This window comes from Ambystoma mexicanum, chromosome 6p, assembly GCF_040938575.1.
Source record: "Ambystoma mexicanum isolate Mex_15411 chromosome 6p, UKY_AmexF1_1, whole genome shotgun sequence".
NCBI classification, from domain to species: Eukaryota; Metazoa; Chordata; class Amphibia; order Caudata; family Ambystomatidae; genus Ambystoma; species Ambystoma mexicanum.
Genome location: NC_090935.1, coordinates 588,672,044 through 588,685,503, shown reverse-complemented (window position 1 = coordinate 588,685,503; position 13,460 = coordinate 588,672,044). Strand labels below are relative to the sequence as shown.

General features: G+C 44.1%; 1 protein-coding gene across 1 annotated transcript in view; it reads left to right on the top strand.

The window, feature by feature from the left end:
• The window catches only part of SCAMP1 (secretory carrier membrane protein 1), a 498,174-nt gene that overhangs the window by 237,576 nt on the left and 247,138 nt on the right, over positions 1 to 13,460 (top strand). The window contains exon 5 of the mRNA XM_069627423.1: positions 10,527 to 10,655. Within this exon, the coding sequence (XP_069483524.1) occupies positions 10,527 to 10,655 (129 nt within the window). The remainder of the gene's footprint in view (positions 1 to 10,526; positions 10,656 to 13,460) is intronic.

Below are 13,460 nucleotides of genomic sequence, written 5' to 3'. Positions count from 1 at the left end.
TTGTGGGTATGCAAATTACCTGAAAAGTAAGATTGGACTATATTTCTGTACGCATTGACACTATTTCTAAACCCATTTGAGCTGAAACTTAAAGTTGGAGGGCACAAACCTCGACAGGTTTTTACAGGTCATTGGTAACCTTGTGGCCATCTGAGGCGGAGCAAACGTTGAAAACCAGGACGTTCCAAAAACGAGCACTGCTTGAGAAAGATAAAGTAAGAAAATAGAATATGAAAACTGCCACAACACTAAGTGTAGGATGGAGAAATCTCACTGAAGGATAGTAATCGGGCAATGGCTGCACTGCAGAGAGCCTGGTGGCTGGCTGACTTTTAGGTCTAAATTCTGAAATAACCCTTTCATGCCCGAGAAGCTAGTGCAAGCCACTCACCTCTTCTAGTTCTGCCACTCTGCTGATTACATGGAAACAGAACCTCCAATGTATAGCCCTGTCATTTGCAAATCACCTTCCTGTACAGTTGAGAACCTTTCAACTGCTGACCGCATATCCGCCATGATCAGCTCAGCTGTGGTCTGCCCTGAACGCTAGTTGCCCCACAAGGAAAAACAAAAAAAAATCCCTTTTACATACTCCCGAATAAGTTTAATTTACATCTTGAGCTCTCCCCCCTACACCCTTCCTTCTGGAAGGAAATTGAGGGAATACCTATTCGGACGATTTGCACCCTCTGGCAATAGGAATATCCTCCCTTCTCCTATAGGCTCATTCCCATGTGCAGTTTAATGAGGATAACTTTGGATTGTGTAGTTTCTTATTCTGTTTGACGCCCCTTTCTACTTGTTTGAAGACTTCATTATTGAATGTCCTCCACTGCTATATATATTTTGTTATGCTATGTTATTTGGCATTTATATAACGCATTATAAATAATTGGTATGACCTCAAAGCGCTGGTAGGTTGAATGCCCTCAAGGACCACAGTCCAGCTCAGTAGAGAGTAAGGGGTCATAGGGTGCTTGGGTGCACCAGTTATGTGTGCAGCTGGTGTAATTGCCTGATGGTAGCTGCATCCTAGCATTAGGTGTGGTGGTGGTGGTGATGATATCAGTAGAATGTTTGCATTCTGGTGGGTGGACACCCAGACTGGGTTCTGGCTGCGTTAGGCCTGTAACACGCTTATATGTGCAGCTAGGCTGGTTTTTCATGGAATATAGCTGCGTTTTATTAGAGTGATGAGGTGTTCATGGGGTAGTGTTCGTATGTGAGCAGCTAGGCTGAATTGATTGAGGGGTATAGGTGTACTCTAATTGTGTGATGGTGTAGAGAGTAAGCATAGTGATATAATATGATGGTTCATCCACACAGCGCCTAAGCACAATGTGCTTCGAAAGCGCTCAATGACAAGGGGTGGGGGGGGGGGACTAGGGAGAACGCAAAGATACTCCCACAGGCCATGAGCAGCACAAATGTGAAGACTAGCTACTGCACTCGGTCTAGAGACACCCAGACCGTGCAAATGCTAAGGCACAGACAGGAGGGCATGCCCGGGAGCGGCACATGAGGACCGCAGGGGCTAGGTACATAGCAACATCGCGGGGGACCAGGGTAGGGGCAAACAGCAAGCATGCAGGGGTCCAGAGGGGCTGGGGCACACAGCGACTACATGGGACACGAGAGGGGCATGTGGTACACTGCGATATCTTAGGGGACCAGGTGCGCAGCTGGGGGGTGCATAGCGACACCCCGGGGAGCCAAGAGGCTGGGCACACAGTGGCATCCTAGTGGACTGGTGGGTTGGAGGCGCAGTGACGAGATGGTCTCGGCAACAGTGAAACGTGGGACCTAAAAGTTTGAGGGTGCACAGTGACATAGAGGGGAAATTAGGTACTGGGGCAAACGGCGACATCACAGGGGACCAGAGAGGCGGGGGTATGCATCGACAACACAGTGACTGGAGGTGGTAGGGGCACACAGGAACATCACAGGGACTAGAGGGGGCTGGCCATGCAGTGATAACATGGGGGAACAGAGGGGTACATGGCGAAGTCACCGGAGCCAGTGGGTGGGTGGGCACACAGCAACATCACGGGGGACCAAAGGAGGAGGGTTGGGGGCACGCAGTGCTTTATTGTGGACCGTAGGGGATGGGGCATATAGCGACATCACAGACGTCTGGGAGTGGAAGGGGTTCCCGGCAACAACACAGGAAGGGATAGGGGGTGGTAGTACCTAGGGACATCACAGGTGTGGGAAGTGTACCTGAGGTGGGCCAGGGGTTGATGGAGGCTTCATTAAGGGTCTAGTATGGTGAGGAGGTAGCAGGGATACTGGCAAGGATATGCAAATATTAGTAAGGAGAGGCAATTGCGTGGAGTTATGAACTAAGGAGATCATTATTCTGCATTCCATGCATGCGGATTGCATAATAGCCAAATTGGATTAATGAGCGTAATGATTGATGACATTGTTGGGAGTTTCATTGAGCATTAGTCATCGAGCTGCTAAGGGTTCAATCACATCAAAAGGTTGTGATTGGTGTTATGGAAAGAGCCACGTTTTTAGAGCTTTGCGGAATGTCATATAGTCTTGGGTGTGTTGAATATGTGGGGGAAGTGAGTTCCACAGAGTCGGGGCCAAGGTTGAGAAGGCGGATCATCTGATCTTAACAGTTAGAGGTTGGAATCACTAAAAGGAGGGCAGTGCTTGATCTTAGGGTGCGGGATGGAAGGTATGGTTTTATCTTTTCTTGCAGGTATAATGGGCCGGTCTTGTGCACTGCACAGTGAGTGATGCACAGGGTTTTGAAAGTGGCTCTTCGTCCGACTGGGAGCCAGTGGAGGGTTCAGAGAGCTGGAGAGCTGTGGTGTCTTGGACCAAGGGCAAGGAGCAGTTTAGCAGCAGCATTTTGCGCTTTTCTGAAAACCCTTTTGGTTATCAGCTTGTTTTCTATAAAGCTGCGAGCTGCTGTGTCTTGCGGATTATAGAGGTTGCGTACGTGACTGGGCAATAATGCGTCAGATAAACCTTTGCTGTAGCCTCAGTCTAGCCGACATGCAAAGTTCAAAGGCAGTGTGAAGATCAGTGTCTGACACTAATTATTTGATTTGGAATAGCATCTGCAACCATAGCTCCATTTTAAATGTGAAAACCTTGTGTCTGAAATTAACTCGATCCATATATGCTGCTGTTTTATAATCTGCAGGTTGGAAATGGCACTATTGGAGCACACCAGTAAGTGTTTGACCCTCAAGGTATTGGACATGGTTTCCTGCAGTCCAGTTTGAGCAGTGTTAAGAATTTGACAACCTTTATTTACTAGAAACATCACAGCTACACATTCACCCTTGATGGAGGGCAACTAAGACCATTGCAAAGGACATTATAATCAAGTTGAGCATTTCATTATATGAAAGTCCGGAGTAGACTCTTTGAAGGTATGTATAGAAACGTACGATGCAGTTCCTTTCAGTAGTGGTATGCATGAGGAACTAGAGGAGCCATGAGCAGGTGTGATTAGTGGGATACAATGTAACTATATCCCAGAGGGCAAACAAAAAGACGCATATACCATGTTATCGGAATGTAGCACGAGATCACACGCTGGCTGGCGGCCTTGGATGTGGTGGACACTGGATTCCACCATTTGAATTAATGACTAGGTTATTGAGACAACCAGGGATAAAACGTACTGGGTTCATGCATGATGCACTGGCAGAAGTGCTGGATGTGCCTTTCAACAGAGACCAGCTGCTTGGCCTAGAGGCCGACATGGCCCTTCAGGGTAATACGTGGGAGGCTGCTTTGGATAAAGCTATGGGGCCAACACACGCCTCTATTACTTTTGTTCTGGCAGATGACTGTACTTTTGGAGTTTTCTTTTCTTGCACTGGATGGACTCCTAGACCATATCACTCGAAGCAGTACTAATATAACCTTGAAGCCCTGAAAAGGGGAAAACAGAATTATAAATGTACGCAAAGGTGAGAAGGCTCCCAGCAACATAGAGGACCAAAATCAAGATTGGATTTCCATCTCCATCCACTCCCAAAGCTTGTCCGTGGGGAGTCAGATTATCCTTTTTGACCTAAAGGGGAGGGGAGAAACTGACAAATAGGTCATACAAATACTACATCCTCGTCACAGGCTAGATTTTGATCACCATCAAGTGGCTTATCCACCGCAAAGTAGTAACCAAGCAAATGCCCTGCTTTACAGGGTCAGAAGGGAAGCTGTTACGCTAGGAGCTGATGGAACGAGTCCCAAGTCATATGGACCAATTCTTGAATTCTTTGTCTCTGCCTCTAGATCATTCAACAATACTTTTTGCTATTTCTCTCTTAATGTTTAGCATTGCTGTATCCGTCAATCCATGCAGTTCCGCCATGCATTCCTTTAGGTTTGCCATTGTCGGCAGTGTAGTTATTTTTGAAGTAGCCATTTCCATTGATGGTATTTTATATCTATAGTCTGCTAATTTGGAGAGCTCCGGTGGTCGTCGAGACTTGCAGTAGACTTTTAAATTTGTTATTTTTTGACTTTGCATCTTCGAAGTGTTGCTTTTCTCAGGGTCTATCCTAACTCTGGAGGGGTTACCCAAAGAAAATTGATAATTACTTTTCTTTAACAGGGATCAAACTAAGCTTGTTTAGACTGCTGCTAGAGCATTGTCCGGCACCTTTCCTGTTGTGTGTGAATGTCTTAGTTGGTTTAGATCTTGTATATACTGCATATCTGCCTTCAAGAAGCAACAGCGCATTGTAATGCAGCAGCAGTATCTGAAACGTGATGGGCGGAGATGGCGTCGGTTTAAAAAATAAAATGTAAACATTGTTTCCCATAAGAAAAAGAGAACGGTACAGAAACAAAAAAACAAAACCAACGAAAATCAGCACAGATACGCATGCAAATGACAACCAAATCATAATACCCTCAGTGCCGCAACCCACAATAATCTGTGAACTCCCCTTGAAACAAAGTGATACATCCCACAACCTCCTGCCAAACATTCCAGAGCACTCAAAAACAAGTCCAGCAGTTCATTTCTTGGGCGACCAATTCAGTGTTCTAAACTTCAGCTATTTCCCCATGAACATATATGACATTAGTCATATAAGCTCTCAGCAGAGCCCAACAGCCTCTTGGTCTGCTCCTGCAAGGAATAGTTGATGGATATTGAGTTTCACGGCTCTGTTATTCAAAAATGCAACCATTCTTGAAAGCACGGTGCCCTCTGTCGCCCCCTCCCCTACCCCCACCCCCCATGGTCCTGGCTATCAAAGAGCGCGAGCGGGAGAGCGAGAGAGCGAGAGACAGAGACTCTCTGACACACTCTCATTCGTTCATTGGCTGCTGAAACCTGTTCCCAGAAGGGCTGTACGTTGGGACACTCCTATATTACATGCATACAATCCGCTGGGTCCTGATGGCTCTATTCCACTTGTCAGACCTATCTGGATAATATTTATGCAGCAATACCGGGCAATAATAAACCTGATACAGGAACTTAAAGTGAATTAATCAAAGCCGGTTGTTCAGCGATAGCCTTAGAGTTTGCATACAGATCTGTTTCCACTGCTGCTCTGACAATTCCCTCCCCAGTGATGCAGTCCATTTCTCTATGGACATGGTCTTCTTGTCAACTCTATGTAGTTTTGTCATTTTGTATAACGAGGACACTCATTTTGTATGTCTTGGATCTATAACCCATTGTGCATGCAGGGATACCGCCCGCCCATCCAGGTAACTGGGCTACATGGCACGTAGGGCTTCTCTGACTCAATGGTATAACAGCATGGTTACTGCATTCCATTCCCCTCTCTTTTAGCTGATCCCAGGTAAAACATTTTCTTTTATGTATCATGTCACCCAGAGACTGTATGCACAATCTTTCAAAGTGAAGCCTGAACACCTTTTCATGTGTAACCTCCACCTCATGTACCTTATAAATAGCAACATCTGGTGCATACATATTGTAAAGAACTCATGGTGGCAACAGTAAAGACAGACACAAGTGATCACAGTTCAATGGTGTTTATATTGAACTTTATAATGGGTGAGATAAACGCCTGATCTAAATCTAAGATGGGAGAAAGCTACGACCATCAAATAATAAAAGGGCAGTCCTACTGGCATTTTGTCAAAAAAAGGGCCTATACTAAAAAAAAAACTAAAAAAACTATTGCCAATACTTACTACTAAGTTACAAAAAGAGTTTGGGATAAAGTTCACCAGAAAAGAAAAGTGTTCACAAAATAAGTCAGGATGGTATGACTGGGTCTCACTTCCCCACATTTGCATGGGACAAGGTGGGACTCTGGAGCACAGCACACTCCTGAGACTCGACAGCATGAGGTTCACAGTTCAGTTCAACAATATCAAAACCCCTTCAATGGCTAAGTCTTTTTCCTGCAAAAGTGTTTTGCCTTGGAAGGTTAGCTGATTCAAAGTAAAAAAACAAACGTTCTGTGATCTTGTGCCTTGGGTGATTGCTCTTCGCTCCTAGGATCTCCTTCCTCCGGGCTCAGATCCTCCCTGCAAAAACAGGCCTCCCTCCATCGGGTTCACTACAGCCCTTCTTCAACACAGTTCATGCATTCCAAATACAGTTAATGTATTACGCAGTTTCATCAGAAAGTAGGATTTCTTTCTCCTAGCTCTCTTTCGGCATCCCTCTGTCTGGTACACACTTGCTAATTATCACAGTTCACAATGTTAGTGAAAAGCGGGGGTTCCCTTCCCCTAGCTTTCCTCTGGCAACGGGGCAGAGACTTTCAATTGTACAAGGGTTTTGACGTGACCCTTGTAGGACCATTCTGACGCCTCACGCCACCCTTTCCAACGGCCTTCTAGCTCTTGTAGTTTCAAAAAAACAGGTCCCGGTCAGAGCCTTTCGAAATGAGCACCCACATGACCTGCCGGACCCCTCTGCACCTGGGCTTTCTTTAAAGTTCAACCATACACACAAGTTCTTCTTGTAAATTCCTCGCGTTCAAAAATATTGCTACTTGCAACCTTGGGCTCTACACAGTTCGGTTTTCTATCAGTTTCCTCCGACTCACCGGCTGTGCTGAACCCATTGGCTCTTTGTTCTCTCAAGTCAAGGATGGTACCACGGTAGCCAGCTTGCCTCTCTGCCTGTGCTATCAATGACGGAGGCCCCCGTGTACCATTGAAATCTGCTGCTCTGCACGCCAGATGCAACTCCCGATCTTATGATTTCCCTTTCGGAGGCTTTGCAGGTCTGTGTTGAAACCATCGTCCTTCCAGGTCTCACCGCTTTTCTCCTCCCTTTGTACTGCTGGTTTGGTGTAGCTGTCTCCCCGTGCGTTTGGCCTTGCTCGAAGTGTGCTTTTGTGCTCCGCCTTTTATCCGTGTGCAGAAGGTAATGTGCTGTTAGTTGTGCATGATTATTGTTAATTGCCTGACTCTGCCTAGCCCGACGGTTGGAACATGTCAGGTAAACCTCTCTGGTGTTAGTCCGTTGTCTGTTACCATGTAAGAAAGTGTTTGTGTGGGAAAGGGGGTGGGGGAGTAGAGCTTCTAAGTATCGTACAGGGTACGATGGGGGGAAAAGGTGTTACAGGGAAGGGGATACCGCGTCTCAACCCTCGGTGTCCCACTTCCACTCCCCAAAGACCCCTCGCCCAGGTGATCCTCTCCCACTGGTCCACCCCAGGAACTGGATCCAGTTGCGATGGCTGTGTTCTGGGCACCTGGTTGACAGATCTCCGGGGATTAGCGGGTGAGACACCTTCAGGTTTCTCACGATATCCTCTGCACCCAGCAAAGACATTGCCTTCTCGAGCAGGTGTGCGCTTATGTGCAGATTAAAGTAACCACCATTTGATGTGATTTTGGGTGTATAGTTGATTTAGCAATGAGACTGCATGGCCAATTACCTCTTCTCTTGCAGTGCACTACCAGTGTACTGAGTTGATTGAGATTGCCATTGACTGATTACATCTTGGTCATTTTCTCAGTGCCAGGACAACATTAGTTGTGCAGGTCCATGCCCCCACCCCCACATGACTCACCACATTCATGGAATGGATGCGAACAAAGTGGAATACTTTTTATCAGGATGGGACTTGTTGTTGCTTAATTCTGGAGAGGGCAAAGTCATGAGTGCACCTAATGTCAGGACTTGGTACTGAGGCTGTGTGCTTAGTACAACAGTACTCCGATAGTGTGGCTTGAGTAGTGTCTGGTCTAGTGGGGAACGGGATGAGGCTTGACAAGAAGCACATCTTTCTTGGTTGAGGCTTGTATAGTAAATGGATACAGTCACCTGTATCTTTTCAGGATGGTGAATAATAAGGCCTCACTTGCATCTCATCTGGTCTAGTGTTAAGAGATGCTCCTATCTAAAGTCAAGGTTTCATTGCTGGTCCGGAGTCAGAAAAAGGAAATGAAAGGGTGAAAGTGCATCAATATTTCTCTGCTTTCCAAACTCAGTTTTAACAACAATGGTCACTCAAGTAAAAGAGACAACCCAATAGCAATGTGTTGAATTGATAAATGTCAATTAAAATAGTGGACTATGGCTCTGAGAAGTTGGTCTTGGTGGTATATGAAGGCAATACCTAACATTGTGCCTTATTGAAGAAATTATTCATAGACTATGCTACTGCCGTCTGGGCCTTAAATCGCTAAGTGCTCTTTTGTTGATAAACACAAAGATTCTACGGCATTTGGAATGCCGGAAACCCTTTATTTTCAGGAGTAGAACATTCTGGTTGAAGCGCTTTGAAACGCATTGTGTTTAGGTACTATATAAATAAACTAGCATGTCATATCATAACATGTTCATCCGCAAACACAAAAGACCTGAAGATTCTTGTCCAGATAGATGTGCCCTTTATAATAAGCACCTGGAAAGTAATGCAACACTGCTTCAACAGGATGTGTAAATGAAAGAGTAGCTAGTGTAGTTGGAGAAGAAAGTGCAGGACCCTGAAATGGAAGGTTAACAGCAGAGTGAAGAACCGCTTTAAGGCGAGCAAGCAAGGACTATGGAAACCCAGGGGCAACAAAGCAGGCATCTTCCAGCCAGAACAGCAGAAATTAATCTCTGGAAAGCTTTTGAGTTTTTTCAGAAGAAGGAGAAAGCAGCAGGATTTTGTTATTTGTGACTGGAAGCCAAGTAAGGAGTCGGTAGTAAAGGCAAATGACGTAGCAGAAATGAATAACATTGGGAAACTAGCAAGTGATGATGCAGTGGAAAAGAGGATGGGGAGGAGGAGTTAAGGAGAGTAAGAAGATGAGAGCAAACTCGCTGTGATGGGCTGAGTTTCATAGAAACGAGACATCTAATTATTGATGGCACTGAGGTACTCTATGTTAAAGAATATCTGCCAGTTATGATACCAGCAGGTAGTTGATTGTCATATGTATATTGGTGAATAGCGATGCATGATCTCGATACTATGCCCCTCAGTTCATTGCAGGCATGTAAATGTTTAGTAGTACAGGGGATAAGATAGAACCTTGGGGCACACCACACAGCCTGGGAAGGGTTTCTGTATGAAGGACGTGTGAGTTAATTAAGTGTTCACTGATGGGGGTGGGGGGGTAAAATTGACAAACCTCCAAGATACCGAACCGCCCTACCCCCCTCCCAAAACCTATGAGTGTATTTGATAGAAAACATTTCACCATGGTCTACTGGACTACAATGCAGTGCGTAAGCATAAAGTCAATGCCTCCTTCAGGATTCAACGGCATCCTCAACCACCCACACCATGTCTGTTTTTGGTTGATCGGGTGGAGGAACAAGTGAAAAGAAAGGGGATTTTGCAGTTGCCGTGCTGCATACTTTTCAAGGTTTTCACCTGGGGAAGGGTCGGCCAGTGATGGAGTTGTAATTGGTCGGGGGGAGGGGGTCTGTTGGCCACATTGATTTCTTTATCATTGGTGTCAGATTTGTCGATGTATCGAAAGTTCTCTATGCCACGGAAGTATTTTTCATAGTTGGCTACAACTGTGAAATTACTTTAGGAATGACTTTAGTCAGCGATGTGGTAATTATATCATCCAGATACTTGTGGATATTATAGAGGCCCGAATCGACAAGAAGCTTAAAGGGGAACTGGTGGCAATTGGGACCAAAGACGAGCATCCCTAGGGATTGGGAGACTAAGTGGAATGGTTTGATGCAATTTTGCCAGTGTTTTCTGATAATGTGATCAAAGTAATTATTAAAAGCGGAGACAGAATGGGATAAAGTAATAGATGGGATCTGGGGAAAGGGGTTACTACCTTGCTTTAAATAAACTATGATGCATGACACCGCCCCTTTAAGTACTCTAGGTATAAGGGCGCATAAGGGGGAAATGCATTCAAGTGTAGGATTAGCACAACACAGCCGAGGTAACCTTTTAGTATTTCTAGCAATTTCATTATGCACCATGAGTATGTGGCTCTAAATTGTATTTACAACCACTTGCTGTGATATGTATGCATTGCTGCTGTTGTATTGACTGGAATGTTAGTTTGCTACTATGCTTTAAAGTAAACCACTTTATTAGCAGGAAACCTTTAACGTCAGCTGTTGATCTATTTTCTAGGTAGAAAGAACAACTGGCCTCCTCTTCCACAGAACTTTCCAGTCGGACCTTGCTTTTACCAGGATTTCTCTGTAGATATTCCTGTAGAGTTTCAGAAGACTGTAAAAATTATGTACTACATGTGGATGTGTAAGTATGCCATTGTGCAAAATGTGAACATATTTTGATATATGTAGGTCTTGAAATATTGGCAAAATGCATGTTTCAAAGAAAGTTCCAGAGCCCACAAATTAGACAAAAAGGCCACTTTGGCAGGAAAGAAACCAAGACATTGGATGTTTGAGTGTGACCCCACTGTGAATAAAATGTCTGTAACATTGCCTTGAGAACTTGTTGGCAAGAGGTGAACCATCAGCTGCTACCTAAAAAGAAAGGCACATTTGCATCCACCGGATGCAAACTTTGTATTAAGACCAGAGGTGATTATAAAATCGCCCCTTTACAGATAACTCTTTTTTTTGATCAACTTTGTCACTTTTTTTTATTAAAGGCCCATGTGCTATCAATTAGCTAAAAATAAACACATCTGAGTGAACACAAATCTTATATTGGATTGGAGAGCGTGAAATCACTGGTGACTCAACTTTTCAAACGACACTGGCACAACATTCATAATGCTAAAAACAGGGGCATGCCCAAGACATGGTGGCAATATGGCTAAACCTTTAGCACTGCATGAGGCGTTCTGGTTTGCCAAATTAGAAGCACGTTCCCATGAACTTAATGGCAACACTATATTGGTTGCACTATTGATTATATATCCAAGTGCTTGTATAACCTCATCTCTATGATGTTCAAGTTGTAGTACCGCGTATATTGTGGGATCGCTAGGGCTTATTCTTATGACATGTTAAAATGTCTTTCACATTTAAAGCATGGAAAAAGGTGTACTGCTCTTTGAATAGACGTTTTTATAAGGAAATTGAATGGAAAAAAAGAGAATTATATGCATGTTTTTTATGCAGTTGCTTTCATTTTTTACTTTCGAAATCTGAACATTCCTATTTTTGCTTCCTTTTCGACTTCATAGTTGCTGACTTCGGTGATTGCTTAATGTCTGATGTTGATGGCCGTTGACCTCATGACTTCAAGCATAAGGTCTAACTAGTGCATTGATTTAGCTCACATATATCACAAACCTTGATAGCGGTCAACATGCAGATGTCCCTGCTGCTGATGGAAATAATTGGGGCAGTCCACCATCATGGATGCTGTTCTTGCTTCTTTGAGGTGAAAGGATTGCAGCATCTCATGGTGTGAGGAAATCGACCATCGGCACTGGGAGTGTGCGCTTGCCTGGGGTGGTTTGATCTTTTTAAAAAAATTTTTTTTTTTATTAAAGAAATATAATGTTGGTAGATAAACCTCCGGGAAATGTGTGTGGCTACTCCGCACACATTTCCCAATGCTCACCGCACAACAAACGCATAGTCATGTGTACTCTGGGGGGGACACAGTCTACAGGCGCAGTCCTCCCTGTCACATTTAGCTGGAATGTGACAGCCACATGCACATCTAAGCATCTCAGGAAGGGGGAAGGCAACACCTTCCTCCGGCTATGGCCAACCTAATTAAAATATCAAAGGCTCCATGGATCTACCCTCTATTGTCTAAGCTCTGCTGGTGGCAGCGCATACTGATGAGAGTTAATTGAAACGGGCCTGATCGTAGAAATGACAAAAGGGGATAGGAAACACCAATACCTCTTTGATATGCAATGTGTCCGCTTGAAGCTAGCTCCCACCCCTCTGTATGAAGGGCAGTGAATGCTGTTTACGGTAGGCAACCTCTGCACGCAGACCCCCTTTCAGAGGGAAGAACTATGTGAATTGATGAAGACTTCATCCTCCGTAATAGCTGTATCTCGTTATTCTGCTAAATCTATTGCTGGTCTACACAATGGTTATCACCTCTAATTGAGGTAAGCGCTATACTGAGCTTTGACATGTCTTGCCTCCTATTCATAAGCTCACAGTAGTAATAAATGCTGGATTCTCGGTCCTCCCCTACTCTTTCTTTTTCCCCTTCTTTTTTTTTTCAGCAAATCCCAAATTCACTCTTTGCATGACCCATACATCAGTCTTAGGACTATGCACCCTCTTGTAAAGCTCACTGGTGATGGGTCTTTTTGATTTTAGGGACAATCCCTTGGGCACTCTCTGGCTTTGGCTGTCCAGCTTTGATTGAACAATTTAATTGGATTTAAACAAGGTAAATGTGGTATATCGATGTACTCTTCTTTCTGTACTGCGTTTGGACCCATGTAGGTCCATCTAATTAGTTATAATACCTCATTTGTACATTCTCTTCTAGGGGCTGATCCTAGATAATCTCTTCCTGGCGAAGTTGGTATACATTACAACTTCCACCAAAATGTCAATATTGTTGCCTACGCTAGTTTACTGTTCACGTTTATAACTGTCTTGGTTATAACGAGAGCGCTAGGCTTTTCCCGCTTAAGCCACAAGATTGCCTCATGAGTCAACCGTAGCGGATGGCGTAGGTTTTCTCTGCCAGCCTCATCCTGGCATTTATTAGCCAGGTGGACATTTGATGATCCATTCATGTTCCTTTTTGTCCATAAATTGAGTTTTGGATACTTTTTATTGCTTTCGTCTAAAAATTGATTCTTGAAAATATGAAGCACATATGAGTCAATTGCAGCCAGTTAGAAAGATAAATGGTGTTTTCTGCCCTACTATAACTTTTTGTGCCCTCTGAAGTAAAACTCCTTTGTGTCAATGATTGTTTTCTAATAACTGTTTTTGTGTTTGTTTCATTATACATGAGTGTTTTGTCATGCTACTTTGCTAAACACCTTTAAAATATCAAGTGTTAATTATGTCCATTCATTTAATGTTTTTTCTATATGAAATAAATGTTTCTGATTTCTTTCTCCTTAATACTGTTTTTATTCATTTAATTGTCATTTTC